At 33.1% G+C, this 21,681-nt stretch overlaps 1 protein-coding gene across 1 annotated transcript; it reads right to left on the bottom strand.

Moving 5' to 3' along the window:
- Nucleotides 1-453: 453 nt before the first annotated feature.
- On the bottom strand, nucleotides 454-16,382 carry LOC124538790 (UDP-glucosyltransferase 2-like). Its single transcript, XM_047115988.1, has 8 exons — nucleotides 16,039-16,382; nucleotides 7,345-7,435; nucleotides 6,276-6,465; nucleotides 5,729-5,920; nucleotides 4,898-5,117; nucleotides 4,173-4,392; nucleotides 3,494-3,713; nucleotides 454-813 (listed from the first exon to the last, which is right to left on the bottom strand). Exons 1-8 carry the CDS (start codon nucleotides 16,183-16,185, stop codon nucleotides 543-545), a joined length of 1,551 nt encoding a protein of 516 aa, XP_046971944.1. The 5' UTR covers nucleotides 16,186-16,382; the 3' UTR covers nucleotides 454-542.
- Between the last annotated feature and the right edge of the window lie 5,299 nt (nucleotides 16,383-21,681).

Here is a 21,681-nt window from a genome sequence, read left to right as displayed (position 1 = left end):
TAAGTTCATGTGCAAACCCTGATAAACTCAGAAATACTTGTTATTGTAAAGCCTCTTGAAGTGTGAGTACGTCAGTGGAACTACAGGTACAAGACACGTAACATAACTAATAAAGTAATGTTGACATTTTTGTTGACTTACAGCGCACTGTACTACTGCTACTGACTATGGTTATAGACTGCAGTCTATGACCATAGTCTATACCATAAAATATTCGTGTTTAAATTTCATTGTCTTTGATTAATTCTATAACATTTGACACTATGAGCTATGAGAAGACTATATAAGAGTAAGGTCCATGCCGAAAGATTATGTAATAATAATAATTAGTATATCATCTAATTAATAGTTAAACAAGACCGTAATTTGATAATGATAAACGTAGATAACAGATTAGTTTTTTCTTTTCTTCTCCGTTAGCCTTGAAATAGTGGTGATAATAATACAAAAATATATGTATAGTATTATTTATTATAATTACACATTTTACAAATAAATGTTCTAATTAATAAAAAGTATTTGCTAATTTAATAATTCGAATTCTAGTGCAGTTTCTTCTTCTGTAGACTGTTGACTTGTATAAAGGTAAATAAAGATTTACTGACGGCCAAAATCAGCATTAAAGCGATGAGTACAACTAACAGTAGATCTAGATACATTTTCTTGTACCAGCTGACGTGCAGCGCTGCAGAGCGCAAATGTGGGGCGCCATTTGTTTTTATCACGTGTTCAATCCAATGCACCAGCTCCTTGCCTGGCGGAATCATACGATCGTTGAACTGGATTGAGAGCTCCTTTGCCCTTTGTTGGTAACTGAAACATTAAAGGAAGATGTTCAACATACTGAGTCGAGATCGCCCAGTTGAACCCGCAATCATCGGTTAAGATGATTGCGGGTTCAAACCCAGGCAAGCACCGCTGATTCATGTGCTTAATTTGTCTTTATAATTCATCTCGTGCTCAGCGGTGAAGGAAAACATCGTGAGGAAACCTGCATGTGACAAATTTCATAGAAATTCTGCCACATGTGTATTCCACCAACCCGCTTTGGAACAGCGTGGTGGAATATGTTCCAAACCTTCTCCTCAAAAGGGAGAGGAGGCCTTTAGCCCAGCAGTGGGAATTTACAGGCTGTTGTTTTTGTTGTTGTTTTTGTTCAACATACTTATCTATTATTGACTTTGATTAGTGATGATTCCAAACATTTGTTGATCGATACAGTGCAGTATTTAATTGCGAAAATATGCGTACATTGAGGCTGACAATTTTTTTTTTCTAAATAGTAATTAGAGAAAGATAAGAGAGACTCGCTTTACCTAATATTTCAAAATATTATGATATAATTTAATAAGTTAGATAAGTTTAAAACACTATCAGAAACATTGGCCTCGAATGACTTGACCCTGAGTTACGTTAGCTTGCGCAATCGTAAGTGTCATATGTCAAAAGTCAAGATAAAACCGGATTCATTGTTGGTCGTTTCACTATCAAACAATAATTATTGTTAATTATTATTACACATAAACATAATACACGCAATGCGGGTGTTATCGTCTCAGCAATCACTATTTTTATTTGCAATTCGTACAGGTGACTTTAAAATGTTATCACATTATAACGTATGACATTGCCAAAATTGGGAAATTTATAATTGTAACTTCACTATTAAAATTTAATTAAATGAAATACAATAGCCCTTATAACAAATTTTATGGTATGATCTATGATAATATTATCGAAACATATTTTCATAGCCCATACTATAAAAAAATTTAACAAAAAGAAAAACCGACTTCAAACAAAACGCTATTTTAAAACAAATGAATATGCACGAAAAAGTAATAAAAATAATTGCGTATTCAACATATTTTTTAGAGTCTTCCTAAGTTAAATGAAATGAAAAATATTAGACTACTTAAAAGTCGATTAACGATTATATCATGTAGTTATAGTTATTGGTATATTTGGAGCCGGTGTCAGCCAATAAAACCCTACAGTAATATCTATCAATCGACTTTTAAGTAGTCTAATATTTTTCATTTCAATTAACTTAGGAAGACTCTAAAAAATATGTTGAATACGCAATTATTTTTATTACTTTTTCGTGCATATTCATTTGTTTTAAAATAGCGTTTTGTTTGAAGTCGGTTTTTCTTTTTGTTAAAATTTTTATTTATTTTTTGATTTTAAGTGAAGCTGATGTTGACTAACTATTTTTTTTTAATATGGATAGATTAAGCGTTCCGTTTATATGAGTCAGAAACTACTTCGAGGACAATTTCAAAGGAAACTTGCGAATAAAGCAAAAATAGACTTTCGAAAATGCGGATTTAATACGTCACGCGGCGTAAACTACAAGGATCCCTCGAAAGAGCTATAATCGAACTCAGCAAAAAAACTTTGAAAAAGACCAACTATATTTCGTACATCATATGACATCACATCACATACACAAAATTTGATTAAAGATAGTAAGAAATTCTGCCCCATATCGCACCCTAACTGCGAGCCGTATAGGAATTCCATCACTACATAGTATAAAACAAAGTCGCTTTCTCTGTCCCTATATCTTTAAATCTACGCAACGGATTTTGATGCGGTTTTTTTTAAAACAGATAGATAGAATAGATAGATAATAAGATAGTGTGATTCAAGGGGAAGGTTTGTGTATATAATACATGAACAATATAGTAAAGAAACACTGATAATTTTAGAAGTTTGCGATGTGATGTCGTAAATACACAAATTCTGTAGTATATTTAGTATCAGTATTGCACCCGTGCGAAGCCGGGGTGGGTAGCTAGTTGATTATAATATTCGACTATGATAATTACGTAAACATAACCACATTACGGTAGGTGACTCAAATATCCAAATAACCTATAAATAAAAGATTCGACTGAGTATCGCTAACGTGCTCCTCAGAATTGTTCCGTTCCCTTCCGTTCCGTTACTTTGTCATGGATCCTGTGCTCAGAACCTTACCAAACTTTCACCAAATTACCCTTGAAGTATATATTTTATAATAAAAAAAGATTTATCAAAATTGGTTAACGTGATTTTCAGTTATTCACCAATTTGTCGCGCATATACATAATGCAAATTTAAGACTTATGTCGTTTTCATATGGATACCATCATCGGAAAAAAATTAAAAAAAAAATGGGACCCCACGGGAAGCACTACCTTTCAAACAAAAAAAAAATTATCAAAATCGGTCCACCCAGTGAAAAGTTATGAGGTAACAAACATGTGGTTGTCTTTAATCAACTACCTTCTAATGCGGTGGTTTCCTCACCACTTAACCAACCAATAATCAACAATCAACAATAAATCAAGACAAAAATTACTAACAATATTAATATATTAAGAACATCAAAAATTATTTCTGCTAGTCCTGAACCTTCTTTGTTTTAATTACTAGCCCATTGGCTACAGGCAGACGTATTTTTAGTCGAAGAATATATTGTTATGTAGAATTATAAAACACCTACCTCGGATTCTCTAAAATTTCCTTAATAGCCCCTTTCAATGGTTGAATGACGTTTTCATCAAAGTCTATTCGTTTCGCGATACCTTTAGCAACTGCTCTATTTACATTAAGATATTGATCTGCGAAGAACGGTATTCCGATGATAGGTTTTCCTGCTCGCAACGTCTCAAGGAGTGAAAGCAAACCTCCATGGGATATGAAGAGCACGCATTTCGGATGAGCTGAAATAAAAATTCAACTATTAACCATATTTATGATTATTTTTGTTTTTATTTATAACTCTGAATATAAGACATGGTATATGGAGCGCACGTAATATTATCAAATCAAAATATACTTTATTCTAGTTTGTCTTTTACAAGCGATTCGAATCGTCATTTAACTACTATTTTAAGTAAAGCTACCGACGATTCCGAAAGTAGATCCTACCGAGGAGAACCGGCATTAATGAAAGTGAAGTAATAAAACCGAATACAAATTAAAGGCGATGCCTTCAATATTACAGCACTTTTGTCGTCCACAAGCTCCATAAATTATAAAATATCAGGTTATATTCAGGAATACATATATAAAAATAATAAATATAGTGGTTTTGGCGAGACGTATTTGCTACATCAAATGTGCATATTCTTTACAACCTCAACAAAATATAACGACGAAATTATTAAAGTAATATTTACCCAAAAGGCTTTGTTGAGGTACCCAGGGAGATATATGGACATTTTTCGGTAAGTCTGGTATCGTTTTTTCCAATTTCCAAATCACAGTTTCTTTAAATTCACTGAACATATCAAGGAGCTTCCTCTTTAAGTGATCTGGTATATTGCTGCTCTTGAGATTACTGCCCATGCTGAAGTATATTACGCCATGTGGAGCATTATCGACGATTTCTTTCATTTGCTAAAAATATTTAAACATTAATTACAATTGATATTTACGTTTGTTTGATAATTGAGCAAGTTTTAGGTGGAATTGGAAGTTTTCTGGTGTATTGTATCAAGGAAAAAGCAAATACAGGATTCCTGTCACATAGAGTCCTGTAGCTTTGGTGACGTAAAATACTATATATATAATAAATCCGTAGTCAGAACATCTGTTGATACGTGTCTTGGATACCCAAAACCTAGAGCAAATAAGCCAGGGTACTTATTGCTAGAAACTCAATATTATTGAATGCACTACAAAGTTGAAGCAAGCGGAAAAGTGGTTAAACATAATCCTCAATAGTCTGTCAGTTCTCTACAGATGTCAGCTTGCGTGTTAAGTGCTAAATAGCAGAGCCAAAACACTTTACTGCTACAACTCGGAGTAGCCAAACCCGTGCATCTGTGAATTCTTAAACTGTCGCTTGATTCAAATTATGCTCTTATTTCTTCTAGAATAGAGTGTCGATATTAAGATATACCTTAGGCAATGGTTCATTGTCATCTTTGAAATGATAACCACCAACGTGCTTGTAGTTTTGTGGCAGAGCTATACCGTCTCCTGTAACAATATCTGAGTTCCCGAGCATGAGTGACGCGTTATATTTCACTTCATCAAATTCGGGCATTACTCGGCCTCTTTTCGCAACAATAGGTCCGTATAATTGCTTGAACAACTCATTTTCTTTGTTGGAATTAGCCCTAAAAAGAAAAGCACTGTGATTGGTAGTCTAAAAGTATATATCTGGAGAAGTAAGTGTTATTGGTATTCTATTCTAATAACATTGAAAATTAATGTAAAAATAATTTTATAATGCTAATACATTCGATACAAGAGTTCCCATCAAGTCTTCAAAGGTGAACCTTTATTTTAGTGACCTCTGTAATCACTACATAGTATAAAACATAGTCGTTTTCTCTGTCCCTATATCCCAATGAATGCTTTAATCTTTAAAACTGCGCAACGGTTTTTGATGCAGTTTTTTTAATAGATAGATAAACTGATTCATAAGGAAGGTTTACACAAGTTTAGGACAAGAAAAACACTGATCATTTTAGAAGTTTTTATAGGGTTGTTCTTTTAAGTTTTTTTGCGCTGAAGTTACATTTCACCCGTGCGGAGATGGGGCGGGTCGCTAGTAATTTTATATACTAAAATATTCCCTTAAACGCGCTGCATCTACTAAACAAGAGTGTAGTAGATTGATGTACATTGGTTTAGTAATTTATTCAAATGATCGAAATCGGTCTGAAACCAATCAACATCGTCGACATATAATAGAGAGAAAGTGGTAAATAGTACAAAGCCTTACCATTGGTAGTAACGCACTCTACCCACACTCCACAATTGATAAACTCTGTCTAGGAACGAAAAGGAGTAATCCTTGGACATATGGTGCACAGTGTAGGCTGGATTTAAGTGTTCATCCATCAGGGACAGTACGAAGGTACTAGGATCCATGGAAGAAGACCAGATGAGGGGGGCATCGAACACTGTAGCGAAGCTGAAAATAAGATATAAGAAATAGCAATCAGAGTTGAGTCTAAGTTCTTCATCGATGAACAACACATACGCAACAGATTCATTATTCATTGTTTGACTGTTACAGTTGTACCCTTTCATAAATTTCAAATAAATAAGATATCTTGTCTGTGTTATTTTTAATCTTAATCCACGTGTATTTTATATCATAGTATGTAATAAAATTTTCATTAACACTACACTCGCTTGCTACGTCATATAACAAACACCTCAAAAACTTTCATTTTGGTTTTAAAATAACCCTGAAAATGCTCTGAAGTCTTACTGAGATTATAATGCATAGTCAAAATATTATAGTAAGTTTTAATATACAATACCCAGAACCGAGTTCACTGTACAGCCATTCCACAACAACGGCATCAAATTTCTCATTTTGATCGTTCAGAAATCTTTGCAAGGCTTCGATTTTAAATAAACATTCCCAAAACTTTTCGAAGACCGGCATCAATAAGGTTTGGTCTTGCAAATTTATTTGTTTATCCATGATAACCTTTATGTCGAAGGTGCCTGAAAAAATAATTTCCATTAGGCTTAAAGGAATTTTAACAATATTTGCCAATAGTTCAAAGCATAGTCTACCTCTTCAACTATGCTTAAAGCGAAAGTGTGAATAAGTGCGTCAGCATTCTAAAATAGTGCCATTATATTAACTATAGCATTTTAGAACCTATACCCAATACATAACTTATATTGGGTATAGGTACTAAAATCTTAGAATATATATATATTATAATATATACATATATAATTATAATATAATAAGTTTAATTTTGGATGATGAAATCAATATCTCAATTTACAACTTCACAGTATACGCGTAAAAATACCTTTTCATTGTCAGCAAAGTTGGTGTTGGATTATTGAAACTGCCTGTGCCTTCTTTTAGCAGGTTTTTAATTAATTTAACAGTAGTTCACACCGCGGTTGCCACAGTTTGAATAATATTTTGCATTTATTGTATTAGTAAGTTTACTGTTTCAGGACAGTCTTGTATGTGCGTGTATTTATGAGACTTATGTCAAGACGTCTTAGATTTAGTACTTGGAAATGCAATGAAAGTAAGGAGAAAGGAAGAAGAATATTCAACGAGTTATCCAAACCTACACCGTTAAATGCCTGGAAGAGATTTCTATGTAGCGATAAGGTCAACAAAATTGTACGCCTCTTTTATTAAGGCTGAATATATGTTGTATTTATTTATTTTCTTTGTATGGTGTATGAAGTACGTAAAGTAAGAAAGGTGAAGGTGCCAGTATCGACGGGTGAAGATTACCAATTACCAACAACTGACCTATTTGTTAAATAGCCTAGTTATCGTTTCAGCCGAGCACTTGATACTTTTTACTTTTTACTTCATGATTATAAAATAGTAATCAAAAATGTTACCCATATTTACGCATTTCGAAGACTCGGAAACATCTATGTATCGAAGATTCTTCGGCGGATTCTCCGTTGGAAATGGTGTCACGTAGGTAACCTGAAAAAAATATCCACATTACATAAATGATAATTTAAAGATCATAGCGGCTGAGATGGTCCTCTGTTAGTTTGTGTTCCTCTGTTAGTAGTGTTGTGTTTGTGTACGATTTTTTAAAATAGGCCAATGACCCAAGGTGCCCCACGTGGCTGAATTTCTTTCAAGTCTTAGATTTTCTGACGATTTTTTCTCTTATCGTCAAGCTCAAATAATAATAATATAAACGCTAATTAAGCACAAGATACTTCAGGTTATCAGTTTGCCTGGGTATACCTGCAATCATCGGTTAAGATGTACGTTCTAATCATTGGGCCATCTCGGCTCTTAAACTTGATCCATCTTATTACAACGTTGACCTATAAAATATCCGAACGGGTAGTTCGCTTTTACGATATCCTATTACTTTAGCGTGTTCGTCCTCATATCAGTATAACATGCATAATAATGTAAGCTATTATTTTTTAATTAAGGTTCTTTTCTCACGTTTCCCTCCAGATACTTGACCATGTATAAGAGTTAGACTGAAATAAGCGTAAAGCCAGTTGTACAAACTCGTCGAGAATCTATTACTGAGAAAATGCGGTCGGTATTATCTTGCTCTTGGCGAGGCAAACCTATTCGCTTGTTGTATCATTTGAACTACCGTCAAACGGGCGGGAGCGATCGAGAGCTCCATGCTACATGCTCCAAGCTCATTTGTTTTGGAAATGTCTTGTAGTGTCTCGGCGAGCCAGCAAAAAATATCAACTATAATAACAATATTGCTATACATAGCTCGTACAGTAGTTTACAAGCGGCTGTTTACAAAGATTTAATTTAAAGATTAACTTATAATAAAATATTTATAAATAAAAAAAATTGTATATTTTAGTGTCAATATTTTTATAATAATGAATAATAAAAAGTTTATTTATATAATTTATTCATTCGTAAATATATTGTTTAAATTACGGAAATTAAAATTTAATTTATGATAAAATGTTGTAATTTGATAACAATTATTTTTATTTAATTAATATCTCACGTTTTTCATTTACTTGATTATGCCTTTTATTTTATACGTGTAATACAACGAAAGGGACTTTTTTCTAACCTAGTATCACAAGACACATTTTACTTTTATTTATGAAGACAGGTGATTTAATGGGGCATCTTTTGGCAAAATACCTTCGCTTACATATTCCTTGCAGTCTTGCACTCTTGAAAATATTGCATCCCATTTTAAAATTTTAAGATATGTGATACTTGTAAATATTTTATTTTTTGAGTTTGTAATAGTGCTAAAACTATACTTTCTTTAATCAAATATATAAAATATACTACCGTTTTAACGTAATCAAAAATATAATATTAAAATGATGTAACTACAGCAGTTAGCTGTATAGGAGTATAATTTTAAAACGTCAAATCAGATCTAATCAAGTCTATGATGCCAGCACTGATTTTGAGTAGAGTAATTCACACGAGCGTAAAATATCACAATGACTATAATTATACGACATTGATTAAAATAATTAAAAACTTAAATAAAAATTAAAGGATACTTGTATAAAAATAGCATAAGTAAATGTTTATCATTTTACGTACATAGTTTATTTTATTTTTTTCACATAAGATATTTATTTTTTCGACAAATGTAGCCAATATGTGCATTACTAGCTTTTGCTCGAGGCTTCGCTCGCGTGGAAGTTGAATATATTTACAGATTAATATAAATTGTTGAATTATGACCTCTTTGTATACCACATTTCTGGGTCAGCGCAGAGCTTACTGTCAAACAGACAACATAGAACAGTCCATGCTAATAAGGTTTATAATGGCGGGAGCCTGGAGTAGACCTAAGATATATAGGTCTAATCCGGCCATTTTAAAGGTTTGACCTTGCGTTATATTAATTGTCACGGCGAAGCAGACTTCCTAACGAACCTAGGTATATACGAAATGAAACATCAACTTCTATTTCACCTCTTAGTGTTAAAAAATCTGAAATTCCTTCCTTAGTGAGTATCTTCGAGTCGAAATCGCCCAGTGCATCTTAACCGATGATTGCGGGTTCAAACCCAGGCAAGCACCGCTGATTCATGTGCTTAATTTGTCTTTATAATTCATCTCGTGCTCAGCGGTGAAGGAAAACATTGTGAGGAAACCTGCATGTGACAAATTTCATAGAAATTCTGCCATATGTGTATTCCACCAACCCGCATTGGAACAGCGTGGTGGAATATGTTCCAAAATCTTCTCCTTAAAGGGAGAGGAGGCCTTTAGCCCAGCAGTGGCAATTTACAGGCTGTTGTTGTTGTTGTTTGTGAATATCTTCTTAATCAAAAGACGATACTAACCAAATTTCATGGTCTTAACTTTAATAGTTTACGCTCGGCGATGATAATATTTTATAAGCATAGATGTTGTTTATACAAAAACATATATCGTATCGAATATGTCTGTGTAATTCTTGTTTTCATTATAATCCAAGGAAATACAGAGAGATCATCTACTAATAAATTTCAAGGCTTTTATCAGTAAATAGCATTGGGTTCGGTCGATCTAGATTGTATTGTATCTAAAAATAAATTATTGTGTTTGTTTGATATTTTTGCGATCATGTTATGCATTTTTTGTTTTGCAAGTGCTTGAAGGTTTTTATTATATCAACATATAATTACGTCAGAGATGACGTAGACGTACTGTCTCGAAATAATTTTAACAATATTTATAAATAGCTTTTCCAGCGACTTCGTATGCATTTTTATTTATTAACAAAGTTATTTTTGCCTTATTATTAGTCTGCCAGTGAATGTCTCGTCAAATGGACACTTAAATTTTATTATATGTATAGATATCGATGTTGCTTAAACCTCTAAAAATTTTCACTATAGACATAAATCAGTTGCTAATTTTCATCGAATCCGGGAACTACCCAGTTCCTAGAGCACCCAGGCAATCATATTATTACTTCGTATTATTACTTCATAACTCAAGGACTCTTTTGCGAGTCTTTTAACAAACTATACTAAGTGAAGCTACCACCGGTGCGAAACACAGATTCTACCGCGAAGAACCGGCAAGAAACTCAGCAGTTGTCTCAATTGTTTATCAACATTTAAAAATAGAAAGTCATGTTAGTTGTGTAGTTAGTCATGTTAGTTTATATATATACTTTTATGAATTATATCCTGCCTAGAAGTCAATAAGATTACAATTTTAATCGTACAAATATTGTTCTAAATTATGTTGACGTTAGTGATACTAAAAACTATTAACGGTACTCCACTAAAGTCTTGACGTAACAATATATACCTGGTACCTTCATAAATTCTATAATTTCCACCAATAACATTAATTATGTTTTTTATAAGCACTTGAAATCATAATGGCCTATAAAAAACATCCGGATTTATTTGCAAATTGCATAGTTTCAAGGATTTTAGGTCGTAATTATGTATTACGTATTCAAAACATGTTTTAAACTAGTGATCGTACACATTATGATGATGTTTTCCTGATTTCGGTTACGGTCGCCGCCCTCAATAGACCAGCTACGTCAGACGTATTAAAGTGCACAAGTGTGTTTGCAAATACAGTTACATTCATATTTACAGTGACGTCATAGATATTTTTCGGGCGGTGGGTACATGGAAATCCATGTACCCACCGCTTGTCCGACAAAATTGTCGGACAAGAAGACCAAAATTTTTGATTTAATTTTATTAAAAAGTTGTATATACGGAGAGTCATAGTGACGTCATATCAACAAGTCCAGGAATCAAGCATCCGAAAACACAACATTAAAAAGGCACTCACTGAGTTTTACATTTGTATGTATCAAAACAATTTGAGGTAACAATTTATATTTTCTCACTCTCATGAAACCAAAATATGATGGGATGTTTTATTCATATTCATCAAATTAAATAAATTAAAGTATTACGACCAACAGTTTAACTTGCTTTCCGATTTTACACACTTCCAATCACTGCGGCTTAAACATAACTATAATAATAATAAAATTTACGGGATACACACACGTACCACACATTGTCAAGTAACAACCAGTAATGTTCTGAGTCTAAGCAAAAGCCTCAGAAGAACATTTAAATTTGTTCTTTAACGAGGGTCCAATGTATGATTGTAACGCAATCGAATGAACCCTAATTATAAAATAAAAATAATTGCTTAGAATCCCATTCTTTTAAGAGATATTACAAAAAAATAAATTAAATAAATTTGACAGTCACTCCGGGTCCTACCTGGCGCAGAGGTTGTCCATTGCCGTACAGCGTGGAAATGCAGCCTGCATTATAGGCATCTTTGCGTCGGGTACGAAACAGGAGAGACTATTTTAAAGGCAGGCACCATTTTAGGCAGAAACCTATGGTTGTTTTTTTTTTTTTTGTTTGCCCAACAATCAGACAAAGCCTTGACTGAACACTATCATAAAGTTAGATTGCAAAACGAAATTGCTCTTCGTACCTTACTAGTGAACTTAGTCAGTATAATTACAGACTTAACTTATTATTAGTTTAAATTGTTTACGTTCTACAATTACAATCCGTGTAAGTGGAAGTCACGTGATCACCACGTGACCACATACCGTAAAATAGCATAAGGAATCAACAAGAATAATTTGCTATATTTAAAGAACGATTATTTTAATTCTTAAGGTGGTTTTCTGTGTGGCGTAATTTAGGAGCTATCATTGGTTTACTGAGAACGCTACGAGTATCAAGCAGGATGGTAATTTTATGAAAATTATTAATAACAATTCACTTCCAACTTTCAGACTACACTTAACAGGGCATTAAGTCAGCCGCTCTGGTTAGGTTGCCACCAACTCATCAGATATTGTACTGCTAAACAGCATTACCCAGTATTGTTGTGTTATGCTTTAAAGAGTGAGTGATTCAGTAACTCCAGGGAGAAGAGATATAACAGCTTAGTTTCCAAGGGTGGTGGCGCATGTGAGAAATAGTTAGGTTTTGATCTATTGTTTGCTCTGCGAATATTGACTCTGTGCAAATGTAAAATAAAAACAAGGACGTATCTATTTAAAAAAAAATGAATATTTGCTATAACAAGTGGATAATTAAAAGTATATCTTTTATTTGAAGACAAGCTTCATTCAAACTAAAACATTAATAAATTAACATAAGTTGTAAACGGTAAGTTTCGTCACGTTTACGGTCCCTTACTATATCTATGTCAACAGTGTCATAAATGCTATAATTATAATTGGGATTGCTCTAACCACAAGACGACAAATAAACATTTGACGTCGAATCTACACGATTCTTGGTCAATATATTGAATAATTCATGAAATTGATAAACGTTAAATAATCCGGTATCGGAAATTTGGAAGTAAAATTAAAGTGGATATAAGTAGTTAATTTGAATGGTGTTGTATTATAAATAAAGATGTATCTATCAAGGACTGTCAGTAGTTTATAGTATTTATTATTTTATCTTGCTAGAAAAAAGCTTTCAGGCGCTTTCACCTCGTAAAGCGGGGCACTCGCTTGTGCCCAGAACACTTGGTGTGCCCCAGCTTGCACATCCTACCTTGAGGCACCAATCTTAGGCTTACATTTGACCCCTATTCCCGGCAATACTTACGGGGGTTCACTTTACGAACTTAAGCTCTTTTTACGCAAACAAGTCCTCACATAAAATATTAATGGGTTTTTCTATTGAAAAAATCTCAATAGTAATCTAAGGTTGGAATTGTATTCCCGTGCCTCGAATAGCACGTAAAGCCGTTCCTGGGCCCGATTTCTTATGGAACGTTTATAATTTTTTTAAATTATGTATAATGGTAACTAGGTACATGTTTTAGTGGAAACACAGATTCTGTTAAATATTCAATAATATTGCATATATCTGCATGCACAATATTATTGAACGTTTAGGGATAGTTTTGAAACATTGCACAATGACTGAACAAAAGATTTTTTTTATTATGGAATAGGTTGGCGGACGAGCTTATGGGCCACCTGATGGGAAGTGATCACCATCACCCATAGACAATGACGTTGTAAGAAATATTAACTATTCCTTACATCGCCAATTTTGAGAACAACAAACGAACCTTGGGAACTAAGATGTTATGTCCCTTGTGCCTGTAGTTACACTGGTTCACTCACCCTTCAAACCGGAACACAACAATACTGCGTACTGTTGTTTAGCGGTAGAGTATAAGAGATTGAGCGAGCTTAATTTTTATTGTGCAATATTTTTTTCTTGCGCTGTGTAGGCTAAACATTGCGCAATATTTTTCATTTTAGTTTTCGGAGCGATCGCGATCGGTCACTCACGGTTTTCTCTGGCAAAGGGCTTACTAATTGTAATGATTCTTCGAATTTTGCAATGTCCTTTCTCTAGTAATTTTTAAAATCGTTTTCTTCATTTAAGTCTAAGTCGTTTAAAAGCCTTTCGTGAGCCTTAACTGGCCTTTTCCCACCATTCTTTAAGACATATTCGTTTTTTTTTCTATTCAACAAAATTACCAGCGCGGCTCCCGCCAAAACTTCGTCGTCAGACATGATGCTCGCACGAAAATATTGTTGAGCCTGGTTTGTCTATTTCATTGAGAGAATTTTTTGAACGTTTGGAATCAAAGGGGTTATTCAATATTATTGCACAATTAAAGGATTGTACTATATTATTGTAGGTGTATGGGGCGCCTAATACTGGTACAAATGATCAAATATTTTGTAATTATCATCTCTATAAGTTTTGATAATTGAAACGACTATTATCTGTCTCAAAAGAACTGACACAAAAAAGTTTGTGAGAAAGCGTACAGCAGGCGGGAAGCGATTAACTACATACATTTTATATAATACTAAGTAACTGGCAACGGGGTATCTGATGGGTCGTAATTCTGAGTTCAAACTGTTGATACCTCATATCTATTTGTGATAAATAAATGACCTACCCGTCTTCATCGCCGAAAAAATTGACGATAACGTTCCAGCGTTATTTGCTTGTATACTAAATATATATTGTTAATTACAAATCTTTAAATTACATGAAAATAAAAACAATTGAATTTGCTTCAATTTGCAATGAAAAATTCTAAAATACGGAAATTTAATAGAGGTCACCAAAAGGCGATTCCGTAATTTAATGCTTTTATTTGTTCGTGAATAACCATATCCATTATGATAATTAATTGTAATGATCTGCGATCCGGTCTCTGCTTATCATAGATCAAACAACTCATTACGATGTGACAATGTCATAATGAGCATCTGAACAAATATAATGTCATGTCATCGTGATATAGACAACGTGTGCTTATGTATAATTGTGTATGTATATAGGTATAAGTAAACGGTGTTTTAGTGTGTGTAATTTTTATTACACCTACAAATGCGCTTTTGCTGCACTTACAATGAGTTTCTTGAACGCACAAATCTGACCAGTTTGTATTATTTCTAAATGCTACAAATATATATTTTAGTTATTATTGTTATACGTATTTTAGGCTATACAGTATAGTATAATTTAATAACGTAGTATAAAACAAAGTCGCTCACCGCTGTCCGTCATTATGTATGCTTACATCGTTAAGATTACGCAGATTACGAGATATTATGATTCGAGAGGAAGGAAACTATAAAATTCCATAGTATATTTAGTTTCAGCATTGTACTCGTGCGAAGCCGGGGCAGATCGCTAGTATAGTATAAAGTATATGTGTTATGGTTATAAATCTCATTCTGAACAGGTTTAGAGCGAAACTTTTTTGTCCTACTTGCAACATTCAAAGTGATATATGTTAAACTTTTTTATAACTGCATTCTTATTTTATAAAGATTTTTCTAGTTACAAGACATACTTTATCTATATATCTTAATTAATTCAACAAGGAATACAAATTGAATTTGAGTTTCTTAAGCGGTTTGGACTTCTAGGAACAACTTTATTACTTTGATTATTTATGTCTGGCTAGACAGCGGTAATGCGTCGAAAAAAATAGTCGCCAACATTTGTTTGTCGGTTTAATTAACACGCACACTAGTCAGATTGTATGACATTTATTCAATTTGCACACTAATATAATAAATTCGGCACGTTCTATAAGTAAATATATTAAGCTTTTGAATTAGAATATAATTAAATATATGTAAATAAAAAACAATTATTTTATAAAAATCATTTTAAATTTTTATAACATATTTATTATATTATTTATTTCCATTGTAACGCTTTGTTATTCTATATTTTAGCATTTAAAAATATATGAATTAAGTTAATTAAGATTATTAAGCTTACTACAAAGACTTGTAGTGAATCATTTTAATTTTAATTAAAACAAATAATAAAAGTAATTCAACATAAATTTTTAAACAAAACAAAAGAAAATGAAAATATGTTTATTAAAATTTATACTTCCATTAAACATATAGGACCAAATATTGTATTTATAAATAATTTTACGTATATTTTAGGTAACTTCATGTGTTAAACTTTTACGAATACATTGACATTACATAAGAATTTATCATATATTTAAAAAGTCAAGTAATTCAATCAAGATATAATGTTCAATTAGATATACCTACAACTTAAAAAAAAACAAACAATTTTTTTTAAACCTACCTCATGCCCGGCGTTTAAGAGATGTCTGACATAACCATCTCCAAGGATGCTGTGACTCCTGCCCGGCAAAGGAAACACGAGAAGGATTTTGTATCCATAACAAATATTAACAAACAATATTATTAATAATAAATATTTTAACACCATTTTTACTTGTTGTTTTAATACGATACCCTGACCGACTGATCGAGAATACTCAGAGCGATAAGTTAAATGCCGGGTTTACTAAGTCAAAGTGCGATACATACAGATTGACCGTGACTTTGCGTTAAAAGCAAAACAAGACTATGTTTTGTATGACCGGGCTGATTATTCAACGTCGCCTGTGAACGTGTCACTACTGAATTGTGATTTGGAGAGGTTCTCAAATCGTTGGTAAGATTTTTTATGCTTGTTATCTCAGATCGCCGTCATAATTAACCGATTCTAAAATTAAATTTTGTTTTTTTTTATTTCTTTTTAAATTATAGTAATTATAGTAGTATATACTCTTCCACTTTGTCAGTCGTAGTGAAATGCTATTTATCCTATTACCTTATTTAGCTGACTGATTTTCCAATCGAACGAATACCCGTTTCTTAGTATGAATCTGTATATTATATGCATTAAAATATACCCTTTTTATTGATGATGTTTGCTGATTGAAAAAAATATTTATAGGATACTAGTCGATGACCGCGACGATGTTTGCGTTTGATTGGTTAGTCGTCAGGTGCATGAAAGATAATATACTTATTATATAAATCCTCCTTGGAGTTTAAGTTTGCTTCATACCCAATATCAAAATTGCTTTAGTGGTTCACAGACAGACATACAGAGTTACTTTCACATTACTATAAGTTGTGTGTTCCACGGAACTTGTCGTACTAAGGTACTATCCATGACTGTGATGTAATCAGCCACTTACGTTTAATATGGACAGATCTAGGCTGTCCTAACCCATTCCGGGGCCCAGGCATACAACATGGGGCCCTAGAAAATGCATGCATTGCCACTTTAAATGTTTATTTTTATGAATTATAATGATAAAAGTTAAAGCATAATGTTAAGGTTAATGTACTTAACCTCCCAAAACACCGGACATATTATTAAAATGTTTAATAATCCGACAATTATGTTATCTTTATCCTTAATATTAGGAGCGCGAGGCCCCTATCACGGCGGGGGCATGGGACGGACCACGTCGCCCACGCCTCAAGTCTCTGAATATAGTATTTTTTTCTTCATTATCCTAGATTAATTGTTAAAGATCTAGGCATAGTATTTGTGCAATGATTTGTTTATACCTATATCAGCTGGTTTATCTGATGAAATGTCTAGGGGCCCCACATTGAAAACAAAATTCAAACTTTTCATTTCAATAGGCTTAATTTAAATTGTATTTAACTGCGAAGCGCGGCTTATACATACATATAATAATATTATATACTTTGAAATGCTGCATTTTAATTTTTATATACATTACAGTTAGTTGTTCTCAGATAGGAGGAACAATAACATCACCATGTATTAGGGCGTGGATCTATTTGTAATAGCTAAATTAGAGTTACGTTGATTCCTGTTTTTGCGGTAATTGCTAACAGAATAAGTTGTCGGTAGTGCCCGCGGCAAATTAATCGGTTACGCCCAATCTAGCAAGGTCAATGACATCCAAATCTTAAGTAACAGACGCAAATATGACCAAATGAACAATGAATGAAATAATACTAATATCATTTTTTATGATGATTAATTAGCTATTAATAATTATTACAATATATAAAGAAGAATTCGAAATAGCCCAGTGGTTAGAACGCGTGGATTTTAACCGATGATCTCGAGTTCGAGCATCAGTATTGCTGAAATTTGAAGGCTCATTTAATTAGGATGCTTCTACTAATACTATACCAATTTATTTATGATATCGTAATATAATATATCTACATCTAATAAAATTTGAGTGTATATTTCTATAACCTGTTTGAATAATAAATATATATTAAATAAACATTGTTTACTAAATACATATGTTTGCTTACGCGATACATATACCAAAATAAGATCTGCCGGTCTGCGGCTGGATTGATTTTGACGGGACTTTCACTCGCAGATAGCTGACATGATTCTAATTATATATACATTAATAATAGTGTCCAGCACCGCGCGCATTATTCGCACACTCCACCGACACGTTGGGTGCCTCCTATCAACGACTTAATATTACAAAAGTAGCATAATACATAATTAATAACATTAAATGCTTAAATATGTTCATATTTGAACTAAAACTAGTTACTATATAAATCTTGACCGCGTGGAATGGTGGCAAGAATGCTAGCAGCATTTCCCCGTTGAATCGCAATTCCGATCCTCTGGGCAAAAAACGAACCAGCCCTCCTGTCATCAGTGGAGGCAATGAGCCGAGGTGTTATACTTTTGATGAAGCCTTTAATTAATAATTATAAGACTTAATTTATTATTAAATAATCACTTTCCACCAGGTGAGCCTCCTGCACGTTTGCCACCTATGTCACAAAAAAAGATGTCACGATATTTCAAGGTCAAAGCTGTTTGTTTTTCTCGACTCCTTCTATCATTGAAATAGGCTTAAGTATATGTAATTTCCCTCTGCTACCGTATTTTTGCATAATTCATACGACTGTTAATATGCATACCACTTAACTCATAAACATTGAATAATATTTTAAGGTCTTTTATTAACAATACACAGGTACCACGCGCTCATATACTATCAACTTATGTTACAATATTACTGTTCGGTGGTATAGTGGTGGTAGAATACGTGATAATAGATTATACCCAGACGGACAGGAACAAAGATCCAATTAAAATTGCATAAATTTTGTTTTTCTCAATAAATATTTTCGTGGCTGTGATTGGAATAAAAATCACATTAATATTATACATAGTCATCACATCACAGTATTATATATACATACATATATTATTTAAGAACACATTACAATACTAGCAGTGCCAGTGATTTTATTTAAATTGACAGAAACTTGATTGTTTAGTTCGAAGATTTTACTATAACATATTAACTTATTGGCTCACCTGATGGAAAGTGATTAATTAATGATTAATGATACCGCCCATGGACATCTGCAACACTAGGGGCTTGCAGGTGCGTTGTCGGCCTTTCAAAAAGGAGTACGCTCCTTTCTTGAAGGTTCCCATGTCGTATCGGTTCGGAAAAACCGCCGGCGAGAGCTGGTTCCACAAAGTGGTTGAGCGAGGCAAAAAATGTCTAAGAAATCGCGCTGTTGTGGATTTTAGAGTTAAGACATCAACCAATGATGTCAAAGTGATTTAGTATTCATTATGTAATATTATAAAAAAATCGTTTTTAAGTTTGAATTATGATAAATATTTTATTAAATATAGATATGGAATCTAACATTTGTTTGTTTTTTAGTCTCTCTGTCATCATTATCAGCATCACATATATCATTTTAAAGATCTAAGCATACAGAGGGACAGACAGCGGTAAGCGACTTTGTTGTATACTATTTAGATTTATTACAGAGGATTTAGGACGTTAGTTTTCAACACCGTGATAACCTTGAGCAATTTAGTTATAACTGCTAAAAACCTATCTGCTTTGGCATGGACTAGGGATGTTCGCATGCCAATTTTTTCACATTAGCGGAAGCGGATGCGAATGCCAATTTTCATGCGTTCACATCCGCGGATGCGGATGTTTTTACAAAAATATATTTAGCTGCAGAAATATAGTAACGAGAATAGAATGTTTTTCATATTTTTATTAATCAGTAAAAGAAATTCAAATTTGGACCATTATACTTAATAAAAAGTAATATTTTCGGTTTCTCGGGGTCAATACTGTTACGCAGAGGTTTGTAAATCAAACCCGTATCTTTGAAAAAGTCTTTCATAAAAGTTTTGTTGCCATAAAATTAAAATAAATTTTTAATCTCTTTTACACCACAAAAAAGCTGTCTGTAATTTTGGTTTCGACACATTAATGAAAACAACAGTCGTGTATATGACCGGCACTTATTCAACGTTAACAGCTATATTTATTTGGTGTTTTTTGGGAAAATAAATAATTGCAATCGTTATCGTTGGTTTGTAATATGCAAATACTAGTATCAAAACTCAAGATAAGTTATTTGTCAAAGTGTTAAATGATATTGAAATAATAGTTTTCGTCACATGCATACATACTTATATCATAGTTTATTTTTGACTACTGACTGTGTACTCTATTGTTCACTTAAAACACTGCCTGGAAATAATCAGCAGAAAAAAATCTGCGAGCTATTTGTGATAATATTTTTAATTCTTCTCGGTGAACGGTGAATCATTTCAGAGGATTTTTAATTTCATCAACAATGACTCTTTTTACGGTAAAATATCACTTGTTGCAAATAAATTATAAATCTTCCTTAACACATAATGCTAGCTGTACATGATAATCTAGATTATGACTCGCAATTCGAACGATACTTCGCTCCTATTTGACTATAAGCACTTGCTAAAATTTCTGTCTTGTAGCAACTTGTGCCACTTCCGCATCAAAATACTCGTCGATTATTGCGGATGCGGTAATGGTTGCGGATGTGTAAACTTATGCGGAAATTCCGCATTTGCGGATGCAGATGTGAAAATTCGCAACAACCCTAGTATGGATTACGAATGTATCTAGTTTTCCAATATCAACTCGTGTTCTAGACGAAAAGTAAAATAATGTATTCACAGATAGACCGAACGAGTCAGTGAAGCTACAGGCACAAGGGACATCTTTGCTCTCAAGATTGGTGGCGTATTGTATGATGAAGGGAACAGTTAATATTTTTTACCGTCCCCATGCCTGTGGGCGATGGTAGCAACTTACCATTTGCCGTTCGCGTACCTTTTACGTAAAAAAAAACCATCTGTTATTTCAAATGTTGCCTTAGCTTCTAGTTGAAACACTAACCTAAGTCTATGTTATTAAATTCCAGTTGCAGAGTGACCTATATAGAGACCTAAGTAATGGAAATGAGCATTTATAAATGAACAATAAGTTAGTTTAGCTAAATGTTTTCAGTACAAACATTTGACTTAATGGTGAATAAGAAAAGGAACATTAATTAGTGATCACATTTATTCCCATTTTAAAAAAACGACTTAATTTTATTTAAGGCTTTGTGATCTAGATGGTGTGATATGATGGATGGTACTAATAATCTATATGGCCTATTGGCAACATTGGTAGCGGGCGTTGGTGACAACTGACCATTAGTTGGTCCATTGCCGTCCACCTATATAAAAATAAATAAATAAATTTGTCAGTATAAGGGGATAGGACCTACAAAAGTTCCCTGTTTTGACTATTAAAATATCGCTTAATATTTTAATCTTGTTTGTAATTACTGTTTAAGATATTCACGTCTCGTCAACCCGTCGCTGCCGTTGCTGTCGACTTTAATAATACCTGACGCCGTGCCATAAATTATAGATAAGCAGATGGACGTGTATATACATCTATTATCTACTTGTCAAAATCAAATACTTGTTTAATACTTTTGGATAGGTTTTTTAAGCCCAAATAGTCTAGAACTTCGAACGAGAGCATCTTCATTGTGATTGCGGGTTTCCACTGAATTTTCATGTGCTTTGTTTGTCCTTATCGTG

This window comes from Vanessa cardui, chromosome 21 (genome assembly GCF_905220365.1).
Source record: "Vanessa cardui chromosome 21, ilVanCard2.1, whole genome shotgun sequence".
In the NCBI taxonomy this organism is placed as follows: Eukaryota; Metazoa; Arthropoda; class Insecta; order Lepidoptera; family Nymphalidae; genus Vanessa; species Vanessa cardui.
The sequence above is the reverse complement of the archived record's forward strand: the minus strand, read 5'-3'. Positions and strand labels throughout refer to the sequence as shown.